Consider the following 24,323-nt stretch of genomic DNA (forward strand, 5'->3'; position numbering starts at 1 on the left):
GTGAGCAATCATTACATCCACTATTTTTCACAATCTACAAACTGTGAAGTAGTAAAGTGTGAAAATATTTTTATTTTTCTTTCCTGATAGATGTCCGTAGAAGAACAATTTATGAGTACCACAGAGTGGAGCTACAGATGTCAAAGATTACCAATCTTTCAGCTGTTGAAATGATACCACTTCCAAGTAAGTAAAACATACATGGGCAGGAGCCAGATCTGGGAAGAACCCTTCTCCCTCTCCCAGCAACACACACACTATTTTAAATATTTTGTTTTATCTGTGGAATTGGAATCATGAACAGATTCATTTATCTTCTCTCAGATTTATTCCCAGATGGATGATGCATTATCCAGTGCCTCCTCTTGTATCTCCAGTTAGTTTATAGGTATATAGCTCCCGGTACGTTTTGAATGAAATTTGTGCCAAATCATTTTTTCAGAAGAATTATTATATTGCCTTTAAATTTGTTTCCTCAAGAAAAAAAAGAACAGTTTTCATGCTTTCAAGGCCAACACTAATTCTTCTGTGTACTGTGCATCACATTGCAAAGGAATATCCCCAAACACATTTTGCAGTACATCTGCCTCTTTTGTCCAAGGTAAAACTACATTGTTTAGAAATCTCTGGGTGTAAACTGCCATTTTTACTACTGTGAAAAAAAATGGAAACAACTATTTTTGGTTTTTCTAATCCAGTGTTGTGCAGTTCTTGCACACTTTCCTGCCAGTCACCTTATGTGCTTATGTCTGAATGTTAGCAACACCAAGGAGCACTGGAGCCAGGGAAGAAAGGGATTTAACAAAATACTTAATATTAAGCAAAAAGATAAAAATTTAGCAATGAAACTGAATGAACAGATGTGGAAGTGGGAATACATTTACAAATGGAATACAAGTGGAATTCTACAGATAAAATGTACCTTTGTGCAAACAGTTGTACAATGCATTGTAATAGGCTGGTTTCAGTGTCTTATTTTGGACATGTGTGAACGTGTTGAGTCCATAAATATATGTTAGCAGAAGATATATCCTTTTTTTTGTCCTTTTTATGACAATTATTTGTGGGACTAATGTAATAATTTGTGTTCGTTTATCTATGTCCCAGCTTGTCTCCAGTTTACCAGCTGTGGTCCGTGTGTCACTGCCCAGATTGGTTTCAACTGCAGCTGGTGCAGTAAACTCCAAAGGTAAAGAAAAGGATTTTTCTTTTTTGTGTGGGTATCCAGCTCTGCTCAAAGGATGTCCAAAATATTGTGTATAGGTTATTCAGCACAAAGGGTTGTTACATTTAGGTCTTATATACATGCATTCACATGAACATAAACCTCAATTGCAATCCCTAGCAATACATGATTGTCCCATTTCACTTCAGCAAAGAAATCAGGCAAGAATAGTCAGAAAAGTTGTTTTGGGAGTTAAGCCATTGTTCCTATTTCCTTAACCCTACTCTAAAATCCTTTTGAAGGAGAACAAGAAGTAGAAATCATAATAAAATTGATGTTTTCTCCCTACATCCCTGGCTTTGTCAAAAATAATTAAACCACATGGAGATGCAGAGTGGTAATGTAACTATAAAGACATACTTGTTCTCTTAACAGTAGGAAGACCAACACACCCAAAGAGTCAGATTCTTTTCGAAGAGTCGAGGTATGATGGGTCTCTTCAGCCACTCACTGCCTCATTGATGAGGACAGTCAAGTCAGTAGCAGAAGTTTAGACCCTGGAACCGCTGGAGCACAGACAGCAAAATGGAAACACTGCAGCTGTAGCTTTTCCAAAAAGTTCTTCACTCACTGACCTTCATTGACCTTCCTAGCACGAATTTATTTAACACCAATTCTCTAATACAAAATGCAGTATCATAACAGATATTTATTGTTATTGTGTTTTTCAACCCTAGTGATTAGGTTCAGAAATGTTATATATGAAATGGATGCATAATGAAAGGAGAAGAGTCTATTAGCATTCTAAAGTAGTGCAATAACTTGACACCATGTTGAAGAACTGATAAATAGCTGATGAACGTGGTATGGAATTAGGAACTTGGGGTCACTTTTACTGTATTTTCTTAAGCTTCAACTCCTGTAGTTAAGTCATTTGAAGAGTCACTCTGTTCTCAGTTTGTCTTGCAAAAAACCCTTTTTAGTGGAATTAGAGCCACATGAAATCATGTCACAGAAAACATATCAAATACCTTCAAGAGTAAGGATACTTGTAGAAAACTGTTCCAAGCATGCATTTGCTTGCTTTAGCTGAATTTTTGCTTTCAAGCATTGCTTGATTCTCCTTCCATTAACAAATGTTGTAGAAATGAGTTTCTGTTGGCTTTGGTTTGAGCAAGGTCTGTTGATTTGTGGCCAGTGTTCTTATTTCTGTTTATCTAAACTCAATTATAAGGTAACGTTCAGACCTCTTGTGAAGAACAGGCAAACCTTGAGATCCTTTGTGTTTTTCTGTAGTTTCTGAAGAACTGAGTTTCCTGAGTTCTGGAGTTGCTGGAAAATGTGTTTCACTCACTGAGGAACAAATTAATTGTGGAGAACTAAAAGAGTTTTATCCTTCACCTTTAGCAGGAAGCAACACCAGGCATGTAGTCGCACTGTGTTCCCTTCCATGTATTTAGGTGAATTTGTGGCTTTCCCTTCACAACTGCCAAGGTGTAATTTACTGCTGAAAAATATACAATCTCAACACACCTATTTCTATTCAATTAAATTTTGAATGAAAAAAATCTTGCTTTTCGTTTTGCCTGTGAAGATCACACTGCAACCAAAGGTGAACCTACTGTGAGGCAGTTCTGCACGATTTCCCAAAAACAGCTGGCTCCATGCTGCAGCATGGTTGTGCCTTTGATGAGCTTGAGCAGACAGACTGAACAGTTTTATTGCTGTTAATTAGCCCATTACTGATAGTAGTGAGACTGTCATTTCGTGCAGGCTGTGTTTGGACATTGTTTGACAAGCAGCAAGAGCAGGAACTGGAGTCGATTCCTTTAAAAGAGGATGGATCCAGAAAAGCAAACTAAGATTATACCTTTACATGGGAATTTCAGTAGTTTAAAAACAGTCATATCATCCAATTTGCATCTATAAGGATGAGTGATATTCAGCCAGGTTTAAGCAAATGGAGAATTGTGTACAGAATCATAAAATAGTTCAGAATGGAAGGATCCACTAGAGGTCATCTAGTCTAACCTCCCACTCAAAGCAGGGACAGCTGTGAGATCAGACCAGCTTGCTCATGACTTTCTTCAACTGGGTATTGAAAACCTCTGAGACTATGGTTCAGTTGCCTGAACATCTTAATTTTATACTAGATTTTACACCTTATTTTTTAAACTGTTATTTCCTCCAGAAACATGGCTTTGGTGATGATGTCTGCCTCAGGCCCCGTTGCCTTTCTTGGCCACTCTCCTCCAGCTTCTGGAATGAGCAGCTTATTTCGAGTAATTCAGTTCTACAGAGAAACAGATCTGTAATAATAAGTGGATATATACTTTGTGAAAAGAGGCAACTTGCTTTCCAAAATGTGAAGACTGAGCATTTATTTAGTTAGGGTACATTACACTGCAGGATCATTGTGATTAGGACTCATTCCTGTCTCAGCTTTGACAATTTTCTGCTCCCTACCAGTTCTGGATACTCTCACCTGCCTTCTAGTTGAGTGCTTCTCTTCTTTTACTTTGCTATTCCTCAGTATATATACTCATTTTAGGGAGATACCAAGAAAAGCCTTATTCTGTTCTTAGTGGAGATGTCTGGATCACAGGGGAGTACTCAGAATCATTTACTTCAGTACCACATTATGGTTTTGCTCCCCTTAAAAATAAATTTGCTGTGTTAAAATGTTCTTTTTACATGTGATAAAGAAGCACTTGGTCAACAAGAAAACCTAACTATCCTGGTTAAAAATCATAAAGGATGGAAAGCTGTGAGTTCTTTCATCACAGTGCTCCAGCTTTTTCTGTGTGTCACAGCTCTTCAGTCACCAGCCTTGTAAATCAAACTAGACTTTTATCTGCTTTTGTAATATATATTGCACCGCTGCAGCCAAATAAAATCTGCTTGGAAAAACAAGGGCAAAGCATTACATCAAGTATTAACTTAGACATTTCAGAAGTGCCTAGAGTACAAAGAAAATTAATATTTACAGTCCACTTTCAAATGAGTGCTCATAAGGGCTTTTGAAGTAAGCAGAAGCAGGTGCTTAGGAATAATGCCTGAGTAGTGCTTCTGGGTTGCAAAGCTAACTGGGCACACTGGTGCGGGAGGTGAGAAACCAAAAGCTGTTTCTCTTGGCTGTACTACTCAACCCAGGCTGAGTAAGGCAATTAACCTTTGGAGCAAAATCCTGAAGGCTTTGAACTTGGTAGTGACAGGTTTCCAGTGTGGCAATAATCTACCAACTGATCTAGTGCTCCAGTTTCCGCAGAGGGAGAATGCCCATTTGCTAGTGGGGAGAATGTTAAAGAGCAGCGAGGGCCAGATATGGCTGTAACAGACAGTGATGATCCTCCTGTGGAGCCTCAGTAGCAGTTTGGTACTCTAAAGTGAGATCTTCCAGAGCAGACACACTTCCATGTGGGTAACAAGCAAACATGTATCCAGCGGCAAACAAAACTCTATACCAATTCTACAACCCTTTTCACTCAACAAGTTATGACCCTATTTAGCCAGAGCAACATTACTACCAAGAACAGCATTTTGTATATTTTTTTTCCTTGCATAAAATTTAAACCATATATTGAACCATTCACACAACAAAGTATACTTGTTGGAAAAACAGAAAGTTTATATAAAGCCTGTAACTGCACAAGGAAAATTGACCAGCAGAGCCATTGCAGAAAAACTGTACTCCGCCATGTGGGCAATCTGTGTTGGAATGAATATAACTTTATGCTACAACAGTGGGTTGTTTCCTGCCTGTAACTTCAGCCTAGCTTCTGTGCAAACTCTGCAGTCTTTGGAGAGGCAGGTTCTTCTTGTAGGTGATTCAGAGCAAAACCCTCTATTCCTGTCACTGTCTACAAGCTTAAATCACAGTTTCCCTTTTCATAAGCTATCATCAAACTATCCACTCTGAAATCCAATATGATGCATGTCATACAGTTTCATCATGACTAAAGCAAAGGCAGATCATTTTCTTACGACTTCAGCAGATGGAGGATCCTCCTGGGAGCTAATTTTTTTAAAAACTATGTATGTCCCATAACTGTTCCATAAGTAAAACTGTTCCATAAGTAAAATAGACTAACCATAAATATGTAAGCTAAGATGGTATCATAGCTTTCTCCTACACAAGGATCTATATCTATAAAATGCCAGAAACACTTAGCATCTGTCTCATAGTAGTCACCTGTGGCTGAAACTTGGATTATTTGCTCTTCATTATCTCTGACTTCCCAGCATGTAAAAACTGGGAGAATTCATTAATATTAGATCTGTTTATATCATCTTTTCATGCTTCTGAAAATGTTTATATACTCTAGACACTTTGTATAGCTTGCATATTAGAGATGTCATTTTCTAGGGAAGTTTTTGGAAGCTTTAACACAACTTTCCTGTTATTTTATAGGTTCAATTTGTACAGCTTGCTCACATTACTAAAATAGTGAGTTTGCCTAGAAATATTTGATATTAATTGCCCAAGAAATAAATTGTGTTTATTAACTTTAAAAGAGTTGGCACTGAAATAGAATGGAAATATGATGCTTAAATGATCAAGGAATTTTTAAAAGCCACCTTTATACAAAGTTTTGAAAATATTTGTGTTCAGATTCTGTAGATACTGATGTTTTTGTTTTGATGAAGTTGAGGAAAGTCTCAGATTTCAGCAGTGAAGTGATACTGATATTTCAGTGAGTTCAGAAATAAGCAAATAAAGAGCACACTCGTGTAATCTGTGCGTGCTGGAGACTCAGGTTTGGAATGTCTCATGCTTCACTTCATTAACACAGGACAAAAGCATCTCCCAATCCTTGCAACATCCCTCAGATTTAGCATGGTACTATCATCCCAGCACTGGAGATAGGGAACTGGAGTACTGAAGGACTAAGGGCAAGAGCTACAAACAGTTTAGATGAGAGTTTTATTCAGCTGTCACTATCGGTATCTATATTCAAATTTTAAATCCTCAAAACTGGCTACCTTATGCCAAGGGCACCCAAAAGTCTAATGGCTAGATCTACAACGGTGTTTTGCTGGCTGACTCACTTAGGTTTTCAAGGGAAATCATGCAGAATAGGAAAGCCATACTAAAAGTACCTTTTCACCAATCTCTAGACTTCAGTATCTAAACCCAAAAAGGCCTCTAGGGTTCAAACACTGTCTGAGGAAATACCTACAGATGCCTGACTCTAACCAAAGCTCAGCTGTGAAGTCCCTGAGCCCCGTGAAGCTCCTTTAGTCATTATGTGTGATGCTGCCCTTTACACAACAGTCTCACAATGATCAGGGAATCCCCTGAGGCACAGGAGGTAAGTGAACATGGGTCCTGTTACAACCCAGGTTAGATAACTCAGGGGGTTGCAGTGGTTTCTTGATTCCCTTAGGCTAAACTAAGGTGAAACAATACCAAAGGATTGGTTAAACATTTTATTCGTAGTAGAAGCAACCAGAACTTGGAAAGCAAGTGTAAGGGTAGGTGGTGTGCATTCTATTGAGGTATTTATAAGAAGAAAAGGAAAGAGAGGAAAGAGAAAGAGAAACAAAAAAGAGAGAGAGAGATATCACCACCCTTGGATCCTGCAGTGACGATGAGGGACGCGGTAATCCTCCGGTGGTGGGCGCACTCAAATGGTTCCTTGGAATTGTGCCTTTTATAGTCCACATTCCCACCTTTCCATCACGCCAGTCACGCCCCTCGATGACTCACATAACTCCTGATCCTCTGCGCAGGTGCCACTGGGGGGTGGTCACAAGGGATCTTGCCTGTAGTCATAAGCCCCTTCCTCAAAATTAGCTCCGTATGACCTCTGGCCATACACGACATGCTGAGCCCACCAGAACACGGAACGGCACACCCTCCAGCATGCCAATGTCCTGTGTTAGCCTACTTCTTCCTGCTGGGCAGAAGTTGTTTTGCAGCAATCTTTGAGGCACCCACATGCGTTAACTCTTTCAGTCTCTTACAAGTCTCACCCCTGAAGGTGGCCCATTAGATGTCAAAGTGCTTAAGCCTGAGCACTGAAACTCATACCCCCTTGCATGGCTCCAGCTCAGAGCAGCTACACTACCCTAGGGCAGTGGCTGCCTGGAGACTCAGGGTCAGCTCCTGCCGCTGCCACCCAGGCAGCCCTGTTGGGGCCTTTCCCAGGTCTGTAAGGGAAGAGAGATTCAGCTTTGGGAGTCCCAGTTCACAAAAAAATCTTGCTCATGTTAAATGCTTAAATGCACTTTTATCCTTAAGAGTCTCTGTTTTCCAGACTGTGCATTGAATAACCTGGTTTGAAATCATATCAGTTCATGCTATTGACCCATGGAGTGCAAACTCTCAGTTTGAAAAGTGCTCTGGTACAGGCTGCACAAATCGCTGTGTTGGACTCTCTGGGTGCAGTGATGAGCCAGGACACTCCATGCACTCTAGGCAGAGTTATTCTGCCCATGTGTGTGCGCACAGCTCCCAAAGCTTCTTGTACTGTTACAACAATCTTGAGCTAAAAAGGTGAAAGAATCCCATTCGTGATACATTTCACTTCAATGCTTAATCCTGTATGCCAGCAACAGCACTAGTTGTGTAAATGAAAAGGTGATGGCTGTTTTTTGTGCAATGTGTCCTGAGCAAAGTGAAAAATTAGAAATGTGTCTGGGAATAGTAGCAATAATGCAATTTAAGTCTTGATACTTCTAATCTTTTATTATAATAATCCCTGTTCCCATCTAAGCAGGTAATAAAGAAACAATTTGTTTTGCATTCCATGCTCATTAGCTGGAAAGTAGGGAAGGGAAAATCTTTAGGTACTTGCAGTTCTTAAGAAAACATCTTAAATTGAAATATGAAGTGACAGTTTTCCACAGTGCCCTTATGGTAATTGGGATTAAAAATTGAGATAAATTATTTGTATTCTCAACTTCTGGGCAAGCTTGAAATGTCTTGTTTGTTTATTCTTCCTTTATAAAGAAATTGGAAACATGTTTAGTTAACTTTCAAATCTGAGTTTATGTCTGGAAAATTTCAGGAAGAAGAAAAGGGTTAGGTTGGTTGTTTGTTTGGTTGTTGTTCTGTATGTCCCACCTGACAAGACCTGTTTTCATAAAAACATGTGTTGAATCAAACATTGTAGTATAAGTAAGAGTCTTATGTAATCTAAAATATTTATTAGCTGAGCAAAGCACCACCCATACAGATTTACAATAAAGGCACTAAATTAAATATCATACTATGTGACTACATAAAACCCCTTAATTACAAAAAAAAAAAAAAAAAAATTAAATCCAAATAAGAAACACAGTCTTTCTCCACACATCATTTACTATTTGGTATCTACATTTCTCTCATCTTTTATTTGACAGCTGACACCGTAAAAAAGGTTGTAGGTTCCATTACAGACCAGGGAAAGGAAATGGACAAGATCAGGACCAAAACTACTCATCTACTGAGAGTACAGATACATTAGTTTAATTGTGCAGTGAACATATAGTCAACATCTGTTGTGAACCCTTCAGGTTATTTTACCAAAACTATGACATTCTCAAAACAAAACCAAAAACAACAACAGGAAAACCCAAATACACAAAAAAACAAACAACCTTGAAGTCTGGAAGTTTTTAACTCACGTGTTATACACTCCTCAACAGCTCTAGAAGTTCTTCTTATGAAGAGAAATTACAAGGAAGGCATGGAACTGAAGTTACTGTTGATTTGATGGGTGAGGTAACAGGCTTGGGCATTGCAGTACAAGATGGCAAAACACTTAGTACAGTGCAACGAAGTGAGTTTTGCTTTGTGAGCCTGAAAATATTTTTACTCCTGTCCCTACATTCATAAGCAACCATTTGTAGAGCTCAATTTTTATTCAAATGGTCACCTTTGTATACTTCCTGGTTTTAAATATGTTCATTTTCCTTGTTTGTTTGCTTTAGGGATATTACATATTTCACTTCCAAATTAAAGACGGGAGGAAGACTTGCTGATTTATACTCAGGCTAGTTTTATCCCAACACTATTTAATTGAGAGTAGTGTGGTGTTATTGGCCACAGTATTTTAGCCATGGAACTACAAAATTAAAAAAAAATGGGGGATCTGTATGGATTAAGTAAACCACCAGAGGGAGCATATATAATCCCATCAGTGTAATAGATTCATATACAAATGACAAAGAAAATCTCTTTTTAAATACTCTAGAAGAGCTAGAGGTTTAAAATATAGTGTGTTCTGTAAAATATATTCCATTCTATCAATGTGTATAACTTCATGAATTTGCTGATTATACTGCTGCTTCAGGCAAAGTGAAAGAAACATGCTCAGATTCTGCCTGTCTCTAGAATTTGTATTCCACTACAGCAGTTCTTTATGCTGGAGTGGTTTTGCATGAAAACATGGCAGAGTCCTAACACCTGGGTCTTAACAAGCAGATTGTTGAATTAGGTCAGATTTACCCTGTGATAAATGAAAAGTGATGTCAGTACTGTGTTTCTAACTTGTATACTCTTTCTCTTCAGCTGTGGAGCAATCTTGCTGAAAATCTGTGAAGTAGAAACTGGGGCCCTTTTTCAGAGTTTGATTAAAATGCAACGTATTTTTCTTCTGTTTTAAAAGTTGTATTGAGACAGCGATTGGTCTTTTTAATCAAGTGCAACAAATGTGTCAAGAACGAATGTGTAAACTTGGCAACCCTGATACATTACTGATAAGAACGATACGATAACTAGATCTATACTTTCTTGGGCAGAAAATTACTCCACACCCAACTTCTTAAAATATTTTCCAAGCTACTCACTCTTAAGTTGACAAGCTAATTTGAACACATGAACTGCAAGAAACTGTTAGAAACAGCATTCAATAATTGAGAATTTTGTATGCATGGCAAGCCTGATGGGAGTAAAGCAAGAAAAGAAAGTGGCACAGAAGTGTTTAGTGAACAAAGCATTTTCTCAAGCCAGAGGGAGCCCAGTGATGGTATTGTTTGATGAAAGAAGCCTCACAAGATCATAGTAGTAGATACTCTCAAGTGGGATGGCAGTTCTGTTTAGAAGACAGTGTAAGCTTCATTGAGCCTGAAGGTACATTTAAAAATACGTAACGGTAAAGATGTACATATCAGTAAAATGTACATAATAGTACATTTAAAAGTACGGTTATGGAATGTAGATCATCCTGAGATCTTAACATGTTTTTATTGAAAGTTAGCCTGCAGCCAGATGAACTAACTTTTCACTGAGATTGACACATGGATAATTAGTAGATAAATAGCCTTTCTACATTTTTTATAAGTTTGTGGAATTTGTTAGTAGCTGGATTCCATGGAATTATTGTGGAATTTCTGTAATTCTCCTTGAGCACAGATTGTCTGGAGCAAATCCTATGATGAATACAAATAAACCTAAAAAGATCAGTTTCTGAACAGAACTCTAGCAAAGGTGCGATAGCTCTCAGAGGCCTAGGACACATCAGAGTAAGACCAGCCAATTCACTAGATACGATATGGGACTCAGAGTAGAATCATCCCCTTCCGTGGTTCACATACTACCTGAGAACCATGTGGAATACTTTCTCAGGGCAAACACCTGAGCTTTTTTCTGCACTAGTAGAACTTTGTGTTATAAGCTTCGTTCCGTGAGTTTCCTTTCTCCACACATTCTTCTGCAATGTCCTCCTTTCTGCTCACTGATATTCTCGGCAGCCCCAAGCTAGAGAATAAAACTATCTCTATCCTACCGGTAATTGATTGGATACCTACATTTGAGTCCTGCTTTCATACAGAAACTAGCCAGTTTTATTACAGCTGCAGCATTAGTCACACACTTTTACATATGTATGCCTGGCTTTGTTTTCCTGAATAACTCAGAAAAATATGAGGACAACAGTTATACTCATAACTGATGCAGATTTTTAAGAAATGCAAGGCTGGGTTACAAAACTTTAAATTATTTCTAGAAAATGGGCAGAAGATTGTTACAATTCTCATTACTCTGAAATCCTAATCTTTCTGTTGAAATATTTTCTATGAAATCCTGGACCTCAAGACTGGGAAGCATTTTGAATTTTCTTAATCTAGGTACAAACACAGTGGTTTATTTAAGCCACATCACTCATGCTACTCATATAGTATATTTGTGTTTCTTACCATGTCATTTGCCTTTCACAATTTGAGATTGATTTCATTAGCTATTGGTTCCCTTGCCAAAGACGTTACTGTGTCTTCTGGAGCTTAGAAACTCTGTTCATTATCTACTCTGCAGGTTTCTGTGGTGTTCAGTTTTGCAACACTACTTGGCCAAGTCGTAGATATCACAGCCAATATGAAAAGGCCCACTGCCTGGATTATGGACTGTTTTAAGATCTTAATGCAAAGTCTGTCTCATGTAGGTCTATCAAATATATGACATTCCTAAGGTGTTTTATTATAAATGCAGGAAGTAGTTATTAAAGATACAGAGGACAGTTAAGCCCTTAAATCCCATTGAGAGGAGGGAAAGCAGACATCCATCTGTTATTTATACCTTTGAGAACATTTACTTTTGCTGATTCATTTGGAAGGAAGATCACAAAATCTGTGTTTAATTTCCATGTTTAATTTCACAGATGCATAAGATACCATAGTGATAAAACACTAGATAAACAGGTAGGTAGCACAGCTCTTTTCTATAGAAACTTCTTTTACAATTTGTTTACATACTAGTAAGATTTTCTTCTTCATTTATGGTATTAGAACAGTAAGACAAAACCCCACTTAATCTTCGATCATCCATTTACATCTAGAACTGCAACATCCATGCCAGCCATAAATCTTTCAAATCGCAACAGAGTTGAGTTCAGACTTAATTCTGCATTGTTTGTTTATCCTGAGTGCTATAGCCATAACAGTGGATCTTGCCCTGCTCTACTAAACTGGCATTCACTCTGGGATTAAGCAGTTGTTTGCTGTCAGAACTGTGCCACGTTCGGTCACACAGCAGCCCCAAATTCTTTTCTGTTTGGTTTCATTTTTATCTGTTCATTTCTTACATTGATAGCTGCTACCAGAAAGTTTGAATTCAAACACGTTCCTATTTCACTGTTGAAAGGTGACACTTGCCTGTGAAAGATCTCCACAGACAGATGCCTCAGAATGCGATTTATACATATGCTAGACAAGATTAAGAAACTTGACTCAGACTTCTGGTCATCATTCTATGCCATGTGATGAGCTTTCTCAGGACTGAGTTTCTGTACCAGGTATTATAGCCTGGCTGATTCCCACATAAATGTTTCAAATGGTGGTCTAATGTAACTATTAGACTTTAATTGTATAATCGGAAGAACTCATGTCAAAGAAAACAAGCTTTCCTGATAAAAAATTAAAAGATTTATACTTAACAACATGCTCGTGCATTACACTGGGCAAACAAAGTATAATGCAAAACAGTTAAGATGTTAATTTACATGGTACGGTAATGTGAGATATAGGTAGATGACAATTAGGTGAATACAGAACAGATATGAGCACAAATAGAAAAAATAAGATAGTTACTTAAACACAAGAGTAAAGATTACTTCAAAAACACCGAGAGGGAAGTTACCAGGTAAGGCAGAAATTTTACCTATTTTACCTGAATTCAGACACAGAGCTTCAAGGTGTTGACATCTGCAGACAGGAACCTCCTCTGTATGAGCACAAGTTCAAAGACAAAGGAGTGCATTCAGGGTCTCAAACTCCTCTTTGGTTGTCTCACTATAATATATCTTAACCTAAAATAATTAGACATCAACATATCGTCTTGTCTACAGCATAATTTTTACCCTGCTTAGATTGTCTTCTTGGCACTCAGGCTGTTTCTGTGCGTGTAAAGTCCCAACTCATCTCTTTTTCACACCTCTGAAATTTGCTAAATTTTCCTTAACCTAACTAACATTAATTTGTCTGGAAGAGTTACCTTCATTTGCTAAACTACTGATATGTTAATCCACATCTATCTCTGTTGACTATCATATATAGGGTTTTTTATTATTTTATGCTAACTACTATTCCTGTGCTACTAGAAGAGTTAGAAGTAAGTTGACTGGTCTCTTCCCCTAATGAAAACAGTGAGTTTTTAAATAGTTCATGGTCACTACTCCTGAAACCAAATATGGCGGGATATAAGGAGTTTTGACTTTGGAGAGAAAAACGCTTCAACATTCTAATATGGAAGCTAAGGGAAAAAAAGGAAGAAAACATATGTACATGCTTAGTTTCTAAAGAGAGCAGTTAGGCCCCACAACAGCAGTTCTCCCAGTTTATGAGCCAAATATATAAGCAAGGTACTCCTAATGAAATGAATTAGTTTTTGTAGTCCTAACTGAATTCTTAGTCATAAAAGGTAGGATAGTACTGAAACAGGTTGGCTCCATTATCTAATTTTGTAATGTTTTTACACATTGCTATACATAGAGCAGTGCTACTGCTATTTTGCAGTCTATCTTACCTTCTCTTCCAATGGACTGAAATAAATTGCCTTTAGTGCTTACAACAGCTCGACAACTTGGGAATTTTTTTTCTTTTGCAACAATGATGTACTAGAAAATACAGAAATTTGACCAACTCAGGCTTTATGACTTCAGGACAATTTGTCACATAAATTCAATTACAGAAAAATCTTCATTAATGGATTAGCAAAAATAAAGATTTTTCAGTAGGTGCATTTTGTCCCATAGACCCTCTTGGCAGAACACTAATTTATTGAGGAACAAGGTATCAGATTTCTTCCCTTTCATATCTGATTTGAATTTAATTTGTAGTTCCTGATTCCTTCCTTGACTGTAGGAAAATGGTGTGTTCTGAGAAATGAGCCACTCTGTATCTTTTATCAACTATTTGAATGTTCTTGAGACTATATTATAGAACCCAGATACCACCTCTCCATTGTATCCTAAATTGCTGGGCTAGAAAATAGTTTCTCAACTGCCCCTTTCTTTCCTTATTATTTCATGTGTTTCTAAAAAGTGAGAGAATAGAAACTGAGAACAAAGCATGTCAGAGGATCTCCAAGTTCAGGATAGAAATTCAGGACATGTCTGTGGAGACAGGCAGCCCAGGTTCTTCTACCTAACTCTAGGATACTTTATGGGATGAATGTTAATGTCCTTTTGTGGAAGCATTAGTTTTCTTCCCTTCATGTAAGCATCTAACCTACCGCATTACTATGGAGAAATCTGTCTTCCACCAATTTTGTGACAGTCTTCATTTCCTCTGCTCTCATTACAAGGGAAATAAATAAAACAAGGAATTAAATGAATCAAGTGTTTTGTAATGGAATCAATCAAGATTTTTTTAGTGGAAGGTTTTTTGCACTGTATCAAATTTTCTTTTTCTGTTTCACTGAAATATAATGCAGAATGGCAGTCCCAATCAGATTTGTTTAATGATCAGTTCAGCAGTTGTACAGAACGGTCACTTGTACAGCTGTAGTTCATCTTCACATCCTAAATATTTTTTGACATAGAATTACTTGCAAATTAACCAGAGCCTGGGAAGCTTCCTGGGCATTGGAAAATGATTGTCTGTGCCATTAAATAGTTATGATGTTCCCTGATGTGATTTCAGTCCATGCCCAGGAACACTCTTCAGAACAGTTCCCAGGCATGATACAGGAGTTGGACTGTTCCAGGGATTATTCCCAGTTGGCAGTTTATGTACAGCCTCCTTCTTTTCAAGTTTGAGAGGGTTTGCTTGTTCAGGCATAGGCCATTCTGTGCCAGCAGTCTTCAGTTCCAAGGAACATTTCTGGGCATGTTTATTTTACTAGTATAGAAACAGCCAGAATAATTGCAATAGTCTATAGAAACAGATAGAATGATCACAATAGTCTTAACTGCTTTCCAGAAGTGCTAACCTCTTATGGTTGTACTCTGCAATATAACTTGAGCATCACTGAAATCATATTTGTCTCGTAGTCTCCTAGATATCACTCTTTAAGGAAAGGCCATAAATAAAAAAATCTCTTATTGTTAGCATAGTATTTTAAATTTTATATATTGCTATACACATACTTCTGTGTAATGTTGCCAGAAATGTTTGTTTAGACAAATCTGAAATCCACGTCTCTTCATAAAATAAAATGGATAATTTGAGATTAAGACCTGCTAAGGCAAACTATTCAATTTCTCAACATAGTCTACTGATTCTCTATAGCATATATATTTTATCAGTCTTTCCAGTCACCTAAATAGTGGGGACTCTGTAACATTTCACTGTAGGAGATATTCCCATTTTCAGGGAAATAAACAAAGTTTTCTCAGTATTCTTCTTAAACATCAAGTCTCTTTTGTGCACCATTACATCTTTAGTTCCCCTTCTATTCAGGTTTATTAACTCTTCCAATATCTGTGTTATCATATAACATTAATGAAACCACTTGTTTCCACTGGATATCACAACAAATATTAATATGTACAATTAATGAAGAAATTGATGAGCCTCAACTGTTCTATTAATTCTTTGGTAATCTGTTTTGGAGACTGTTTTTGCTGAATGTTGTCTTCAGAATTTGATTCACTTTTAGATAAAAAGATGAGATGCAAGCAGAATACTAATTTGGGAAACAAATAACTTTCTGAATTTTAAGTTCCTTTGAACATAACCAGTTACTGGATGATTCATGTCCTTCCTTTCTTTTGCACTCTAGCTAAGAATTCACTGAGCCTTTACAGTAGGTGTTTTTCTTAACCCTAATTCACCCACACTTTCCACAAATCCAGTAGAATGAATATGCAGTTTCAAAACTATGTATGTACTTTGTGCAGAATGCTTTCCTGTTTTCTTCGCGTACCTTTATAACTATATGAACATTGGCTTATATAGAGTCAGTTTAGCACATTTTGCATCCTTCTCCTTTCATAGCTCCTGCTTCCTTTGACTTCTTAGAGTTGTGAATAACAGGAGCAGTAACCTAGCCCAATCAAAACATCTCTGGAGTTTTTCTAGCAGCTCAGATGCTGATGCCCACTAGTACTGAAACAGCCATGTTATATATTGCATGATTGCTAGGTATTCATGTGTAATAACAAATGTGAACAGCCCTATTTCATACTATCTCTAGGCACCAGGCCACTTTCATCCTGTTCCAAGGACTCTACTGCTTGTTAATGTTATTACTGAATTTTTTTATAAAGGAGCAAAATCCCAGTAAAAGTATGTGAATAAAAAAGGGAGCTTGGCCAATGTGTGAATGAGGTCTGTGTCTTGGTGCATGCCACCCAAGACTTAATGTTTTTCAATATCATTCACAATTCTACAATTTGTATGTCTGGGACTACTATGGGAAGCACAGGAGGTGTGAATTAGTGTACGCTCATCTGGTTTTCAGAAAATTTGGGCTTAACTCTAGATTCTGTTACAGAATTCTGTCTTATCTCAGCTGATCATTTCATATCTCCTATTCTCTATTTCTTTATCTCTAAAGGAAATATTAGTGGAAAAAGGAAATATTTTCTTCAGAGTTGACCTCATATTTTTATTTTAGAAACAAGAGACAAAGCAATGGGTGTGTGAGGGTAACTGTGCTTCTGAGATTGTCAATATGTAAAGCATTATAAAGCAGCTTTCAAAATATGGCTGGCCACTCATTTTTATTTATTTAACCAGAAGGAAATGTAACATGTAATACTGGGGGGACAAAGTGTAAGATCATGGAAGAATCCACCCTAAAATTGAAGAGATCATTTTGGATATTCAAAGATAGAAAATAGTTCAGACAATCACATAAAGGTAAGAAAGGGGGGTTAACTGTGCCAGTTAGGATCACTAAACAAAGCTTAAAGTACACCCAATAGTCCTTCAGAGCTCTTTGCCTTGAACCCTGAGTAATTACTTGTGTGCAAAACAGGTAGTAATGCCAACAGATCACAGTTCTCTGCTAATTTCTGGAGCTATTAGCTCTTTATACACACTTTGTGCAAGTATAAATGCTCAAAGTCAAAGGCAGTGGAGAATGTAATCTAGTATCGGAGACTGATTTCAGTGTGACTTCTTCCCAGACAATACATTTAATTGTTACTATTTTCTGCTGATTCTGTTGGAAATCCTCATACCATAATCTCATAAATTTGACTCTAGGGCCCTCCTCTTATACTTTGCTTTTTCCTTCTCATTATTCAAAGCAGAGTCTTTAGCAAAAGCTTCTTTTTTATTCTTTATCTGCTTTTCAGCATGTTTCCTTTGTTGTTGTAACTGACATTAAGATTATAGAAAATATCCTCATATTCTTCTTTAATCAGGACTCTGCCAAGTCTCTCTTTAAATAGGATTTTTTCCTTTCTTTCTAGTTGAATTGGAAATAAAACTTACTTCTTTAGCCCACGTTTATTCCTTTTATTCTTAGGCTCTTCCAACAGCAAGGATTCCCCGTGGGAGTCCTTATTTCCTACTGCCTATTCACATGTTGTGTCAGAGTTACAAATATCAAGTCTTACTCATGTTCAGTCTTTTATTGTAAAATAACAGCTTTTTTTTTTTTTTTTAACATCTTTTCAGTTCTCTGTTTGCATGATATTGCAGGAAGCCTCAACAGAGCGTGCAGCTATAGTTTTCCAAACTTTCCCTCCCATAAAATTGTGGAACCATCATCAGGTTGAAGATTGCCTGCTGAAATTTGTGCTACTCTCTGGTCCTCCTTATCGTCACCTGAATTTTGTAAATTTTGAGAGGCGTGCAATGTTAAGACAATGATGGAAATCAGTGCTGCAGACATAGATATGCTGCATCAAGTATTAACTATGCCTTAGTAATTATATTTGAATTTTTCATAAACGTTAAGATAGCACAGGCTGTTTGTAGTGCTGTATGTTTAAAATTCTTGTATTAAGCAAGTTATCTTAGCTATTCTTACCTTATAACAGCAAGGTAGGAGTAAATCCTCTTCTAGCTATTCAAATTGTCATCCTATTCTGAAGTACAGTTTAATGGAGCAATATGTTTAAGTAAAGGATAAATAAGACAACACATACATGCTTGAATTCAGGTATATGATTGGGTGTATTGAGCTATATGATAAGCACAAATACCATTCAAATACCTTACAAATTCATACCAAAGTCACTCACAGTGACACTTCACATGAACTTCATAAACACTTCAAGCTGTGATAAAGTTCTGCATTTATGACAAAGGAAAGTGGAAGATTACAAAAGGAGGAAAACACAATCTTTTCCCAGGCAGCACAGTGTGACAAGAAAGTGATATTCGAAGGATGGAGGAATCAAAATGGAACCTATTCTGTTGTAAAGAGAGGCAAAACAGACTGAGCACAAAGATAGAGTGTTTTTCCCTCCAAAAATCACTCTGTGATAAGGGTTTTTTTCAGTTAGATAGAAACAAAGATCAAGACTTCCAGTATTTTTATTTTTTCAAAATATATTTTTTATGAACAGATTTATTTTTTATATTTTACTTCTCCCTCAGCTTGGGAAAAAAGTCCACTTTAAAATGTTCTAATTCTTCTTTTAGTAATTTAAACAACCTAGTGAGTGCCTTTATTCTTTCCTAATGTGATGTGCCTTCGTTAGTGGTTAAAGACAGAAAAGAGTTCTGTTTGTTTAATTTCCTATTTGATTTTCCAGGTTAACCTTTTGTTTAGAGTGTAATAAACATTTTAACTGAGCTGAATAATTCCATGGTATTTAAGAAATCATTTCAGATTTCTGGAATGCCCTTCAGTTCCCAGAAATCCATTCTTTATATGCTGTTAAAGATATCCTGGCAAAAAAAACATAGGGAATGCTTGCTTTAAAGGACACGTGTTGTGCATTTTAATACTCTTGATTGTTTTATACCAGCTCAACCTGGTGAAAAGATTTTACCATTCAGACTTTGTCCCTTTCCTTCCCAATAATTTTCCATTATGTTTTTAGCTTTTACAGGTTAAACCTTGATGAATTTCCTGTGTACAGGGTATCTGATTTAATATTATTATTATTATTAATCCTCATTGAGCTCACTTAAAAGAGAAGCAGCAAAGCATTTCAGCTCATACACTGAATGGACACTTCTTGTCGTTTAAGTATTTTCTGCCAAATAGAGGTAAATGACATCTAGTAGATCTTGTGATAGCTCCATCTCCTTTCTGGCTACATACAGTTCACTGAAAGGATTCTGACATCTTTCTTGTTACCCAGACTCAGCTGCATTAGTTATTCCAAATCATCATTGCTATACATGCAGAGACTTTAATTCTCCCTTTTCTCCCTGAACCAGTACTCCCAAGTTCCACAAAAATCGTGGAATTCCTTATATTTCATGAATGTCCCTGTTCTCATTTCCTAGAACATCTTTGTTATTGCTTTCCTAGGAGCTGATTTCGGTCGTCAATTGAAAATGAAGTTGTTATAAAATGATTGTGTTGACAGATGGCATAAATGGCATAGCTAATCAAATCTGCTTTAATGGCAACAGGGAATTATCACCATACTACTAAATGAAGGTCTTAAAAATGCAGTCCGTAAAGCGGGTGGTGCACTGAAATGACAGTTCGCAGAATTCTAACTCGACGATGCAGCAATAATAGTAGCTGCTACAGCTGACATCTCATTGACATATACCTCAAAGGAGGTTCACAAACAGGTTTTCTTGGAGCCTATCTAGTTCCTGATAAACCTGCTTTCTGATAATACTCTTTGGAGTCACTGTTGCATCAGTAGAAAATGTTAAATAAACAGTGTCCAAGGTTTAATGTATTTTTCTTTAAGGTAGGGTCATCTGAATAGTGTCTCACATGTTTGAAAGAGCCATTCCAAGTCCTAGCATGTTGCATTCAACTTTTGGTGGTTTGTTAACTCCTGGGGAAAAATAAACTCCAGCAATATTACTCACCGCTGTATTTCAGCAGTTTGTCAGAAAAGACTTAAGAACTGTAAATGCATGCACCTGGGATAAGCTTTTATTCATTTAATCTTTGGAGCCTTAAGTTTGACACCATTTAGATACAAAATAAAATCTAACATAAAAGGTCATTAATCCCTACTAGATCTAAGTACAGTTGGGTTTGAATTAGAATGGATATGTAACTGCAGCAGTTGCTTCTATTGTAGGAATTTATGGAGTGGCTTGATGTCATGTCTAAATATTGGGCTTGCTTTTCAGATGTATAGAATGTCTTCAATCCCATTAGATTTTAGGCAGAGCAGTATGACTAAAATGTAGTGTGTTTGTGAATATTTAGTACATCTGAAAATTAGCCCAGTTCTCCTTCAAGATGAACACAGAATTTGCTAATGAAGCTCTTCAAACTTTAGAGGAAAGTAGAAGAGACTGAGACTTAAAAAAAAATATGTTCTGTTCATACTTGGAATGTCATGTCATCATTTGTTTCTGTTTGGTAAGATCTTCCTTGTTCTCTCAAATATTTGTGGAGACAGAACACCACAAAGATGGGGAGGCAGCACTGAGCTCCCAGCAGAGCACTGATTCACTCACCTTTCAGCAAGAAAAAACTCTTTATGGTGACCTTTATTCCCATGCATTGGGAAGGAGGTCTCTGTATTTCTCTGGAATACTTTTCTGGTTTGGGCATCTTTTTTCTTCACTGCAATAGGTTTTTGGAAATGTCCGTTCCTATAGAGTGAGTGATAATTGACACCTGTTAGGATTGGGGTATTTTTTTTAGTAATGTTGCAAGTGCTGGAATGTGGATCAGTGCAAGTACAGCAAAAGAATCAACAATTTCTCAAAATCTTTTGTCAGAGACATTGTAGATTCTGCCCAGAATAATTATATGGAGAAGTTTATTATCCCAAGTGTGTTGTTAACATTGTTCACATCCTTTTGTAACATCCTCTTCTACTATGAACATCATTCCACTCTTCCGTTCTTCCAAATGCACCTGTTTACCTCGGTTAAAGTAGGATAGTGCTTGACGTGTCTTGGCACCTTTCGATTCATTAATCAAGAAGAAAAAATTATCCCATAAGTACAACTAACCGTAACAGTGGCCTTATTTGCTTGTCTAGTCTATTAAAATACCATGAGAAAGTTATTTGCCATACAGTCAGGTAAGTTATGACCATGGGTGCCAAATGACAGCATCCTGTCTCATAACAAAATACTACAGGAAATGAATGCAGAAAACAAAACAAAACAAATTTTAAAACCCTAACTGGGGAGAATTTCTTTCAAAGTCAGACATCATGGTTCAGTTATTTGTTTGCCGTTTTAATAATGCTTTCTGTTTGTAATGCTGCCTGTTGTCTAGGAAACCCTAAGTTACTGTGTAAATACTGATAGCACTCTTGTGAGATGGAGATTGTCAGGGGAATCATTATATTAAAGTGTTACAAGTTGCTTTAAAATTTCTTTGCTACATATTGCAAACGAGAAAGGATATTACAAACAGGTTATTAACCTTACCTAATTTGATAAGAAATATGCATGCAACTTAAGTTTTCTGGAGCTCGTGAGGAGGTAGAAGCAGCTGTATAGTAATTCTAATTGTCATGAAGACTGTTCAGAGGAACTGTTATCTAAATCTGTGAACACTGATTGCATCATTATATGTGTATCTTGATGTCTCAGATCACCTTGCCTGATAAAAGCAGTGATTGGTTCACTGCATCCTTTGTGGGATTAAATTTTCCTGGCTAAGAAGTCTGGACAGAAATAATTAAACCAATTTACATCCATATGGCTGACATCAAACTTAAAAATGCTATGCCTCAGTGCAGTCTTAAAAATAATTATCCAGTGGAAGGGAGAAATTCCTATTTTAAAATGATAAATTGAAAAATAAAATAAAATAAAAACTCATTCATTGAAACACCTTTCACTGACGTGGATTAAATGATGGACTCATATTACAAGCAACAGCCTCTTGAATAAAAGTAATGCTACATAAATCATATGGATTTTAAAATAAATCACATAATTTACCTATTCTCTCTGTCATTCTCTTCTCTTCCTCTCCCATCCTTTCTTCTTCTTGTTCTCCTACTATTTCCATCTGGACAACTTCTATCTGTTTCATCATTTAAAGATGTTCCAGTGGATTTGACCGTCACCGGCAAGATTGGGTAGACAGTGGTTGCCCTGAAGAGGTATGTGAGTAGTTTACATCCTCAGCCCATCAGAGGCCATTTATATATTTTATGATGCTTTTGATTAAATTCTTCAGATTATGAAGCATGATTTCAAGGCCAAAGACATGCTGTATTTATCTTTATTATTCAGGGGAAGTGCTGTAAGGTATCATAAAGAAAAATAGACTGAGCAATTTCACTCCCCATTTGAGGGAATAAAATGGACACAAAGTAAAAATTTTATCTCTGAGAAAATGCTTTAAATAAAACATAAAAATACCAGAAAGCCTGCCCCAAAACAGTGTCCCTGCACTGTTTTTCTCTTAGATCTCTGACTGTTGCCAGAAAAGGGGAAGAAACTGTGATGTTCCTCATCTCAGAAAACCCTCTGCCAGAGTAGTCTCAAGTGAAAAACAGGCATTGATTATGAACTCTGACCAAATCATTTAGTACAGAAGAAATTACATAGATGAATTCAAAGAGATTTTTTTTTAAAAAAAAATTGGATTTGCTTTCATGGAGAGGCAATGAGAAAAAGAGAAAGATACCTGACTGTGACAGTGGTGGACTATCAAACAGGGACTGTGGACCTCCAGTAAAAGAGTTGTTCAGCGTACTCTTGGACTAGAACAGTTCATTTTCAAGACATATATGAGTATCTTACTGCTCGTTCTTTCCCAGTGTCCTCCCTTTAGATGGTTTTTTGGTTTGGGGGTTGTATTTATTTTTTTTTCCATTTGGGGCTTGGAGTAATAGGAACAAACTAATTTATGACACTTTTAATCTCCTGATGACCATAAAAAAGCAGTTATTTTTCCACTTTTGCTGAAAGGGCTAAATTCTGTCATGAGTTTCAGCAACATAGCCCTCCTGAAGTGTAATGTCAGGTGAAACTGAGGGCAAAACGTAGCCCCAAGTGTCTAGTTAGAAAAGCACATTCTGTTTTATTCTCAGTAGAAGCAAAGAGAAGAAATGATATAAATTCAATCTGATGGAAAAAATTTTTTTTCTTGTAACTGTAATTGTAAAATAGCTGCATCCTACATACTGCCTTGTTAAATGGCCTTGAAGCTCCAGCGTTGCAGTTTGTAATCTGCTGATTTAAGAACAGAATTTCTGTGAGATTTATTGTCTGTGGAGGACAACCTCTTCAAGAACATGAAATAAAAGTTTCTGGGAGTATGTGTTATTATAGTACACAACCTTTGTATCGCTCTAATCCAGATTATAAGTAGGTAGGACTCAGTTGTGCCTGTAGGTGAAGTTACCCAAAAACTGCTCTCCGCAGGGACAGTAGCACCCCATTCTGCTTATCCTTTCTTGTTTCAACACAACTAGTGCTCCAAGCCTTAACAGGTGATCAGAGAGGAAATTATTGATACACTAAGTGTATCTGAGAAACTAACAGTTTGATTTGCACAGTTTCAGGCTACTTGATTGCTGCTCACAGTCCAGCTTTCAGGCTATTTTACGGTGAAGGAACAGCTTAGCATCTACTAGAATGATGCCCGAGCTGACTACTGGTGTTCAATGAAGGATCAATAATTAGCACACAGGGGTTAATTTTAGATGCATTTATTCAAGAGGATGAATAATGAGGATTCTTACAGTAATGTTTCCTTCCTTGTAATATAGATTTTGAGGTAAATTTATATTAAATTGCATCAGTGAAATTAACAGTGGTTTTCAAGCTAAAACATGAAGAAATTTAAAGAATACTACAGGTACCCATACCTTTTTTTAATGTAATATATTGTTTCTGATAAAACAAAGGACAATAAATTACCCATACATACTAAAAGAAAGACAACACCCACTGGGTTTTGACAGCCAGATCTCAATAACATGAACAGGCTTTGCAGGATTCCACTTCTCATTAAAATGAATGGGTACAGCAGGAGTTAAAGGCAGTTCCTGTATTTACTGCTAATTAATTGGATGTATTTTCCTGCAAAACTGTGTGATCTGTAAAAGAAAATATTCATTATACCTGCAGAATTTTAAAAGTGTCCAGAAATAAAAAAAAACCTTGAGATTTGTATTGAAATATTTACCCATTAAAATAAAAGTTAAATTATTATATGATGGTGAATATTATTTGTGATATGCTAATATAATATAATAATTTGTATATTTTT

The 24,323-nt window shown here is 36.8% G+C and overlaps 1 protein-coding gene across 1 annotated transcript in view; it reads left to right on the forward strand.

Annotated features, from left to right (window-relative positions):
- The window catches only part of PLXDC2 (plexin domain containing 2), a gene marked incomplete at both ends in the record, with an annotated part of 43,417 nt that extends 21,214 nt beyond the window's left edge, over positions 1-22,203 (forward strand). The window contains 3 exons of the mRNA XM_009706013.1: positions 91-186; positions 1,108-1,189; positions 22,143-22,203. Coding sequence (XP_009704315.1) covers positions 91-186; positions 1,108-1,189; positions 22,143-22,203 — 239 coding nt within the window. The remainder of the gene's footprint in view (positions 1-90; positions 187-1,107; positions 1,190-22,142) is intronic.
- Positions 22,204-24,323: the final 2,120 nt, after the last annotated feature.

Source organism: Cariama cristata, unplaced genomic scaffold (genome assembly GCF_000690535.1).
Source record: "Cariama cristata isolate BGI_N322 unplaced genomic scaffold, ASM69053v1 scaffold12280, whole genome shotgun sequence".
In the NCBI taxonomy this organism is placed as follows: domain Eukaryota; kingdom Metazoa; phylum Chordata; class Aves; order Cariamiformes; family Cariamidae; genus Cariama; species Cariama cristata.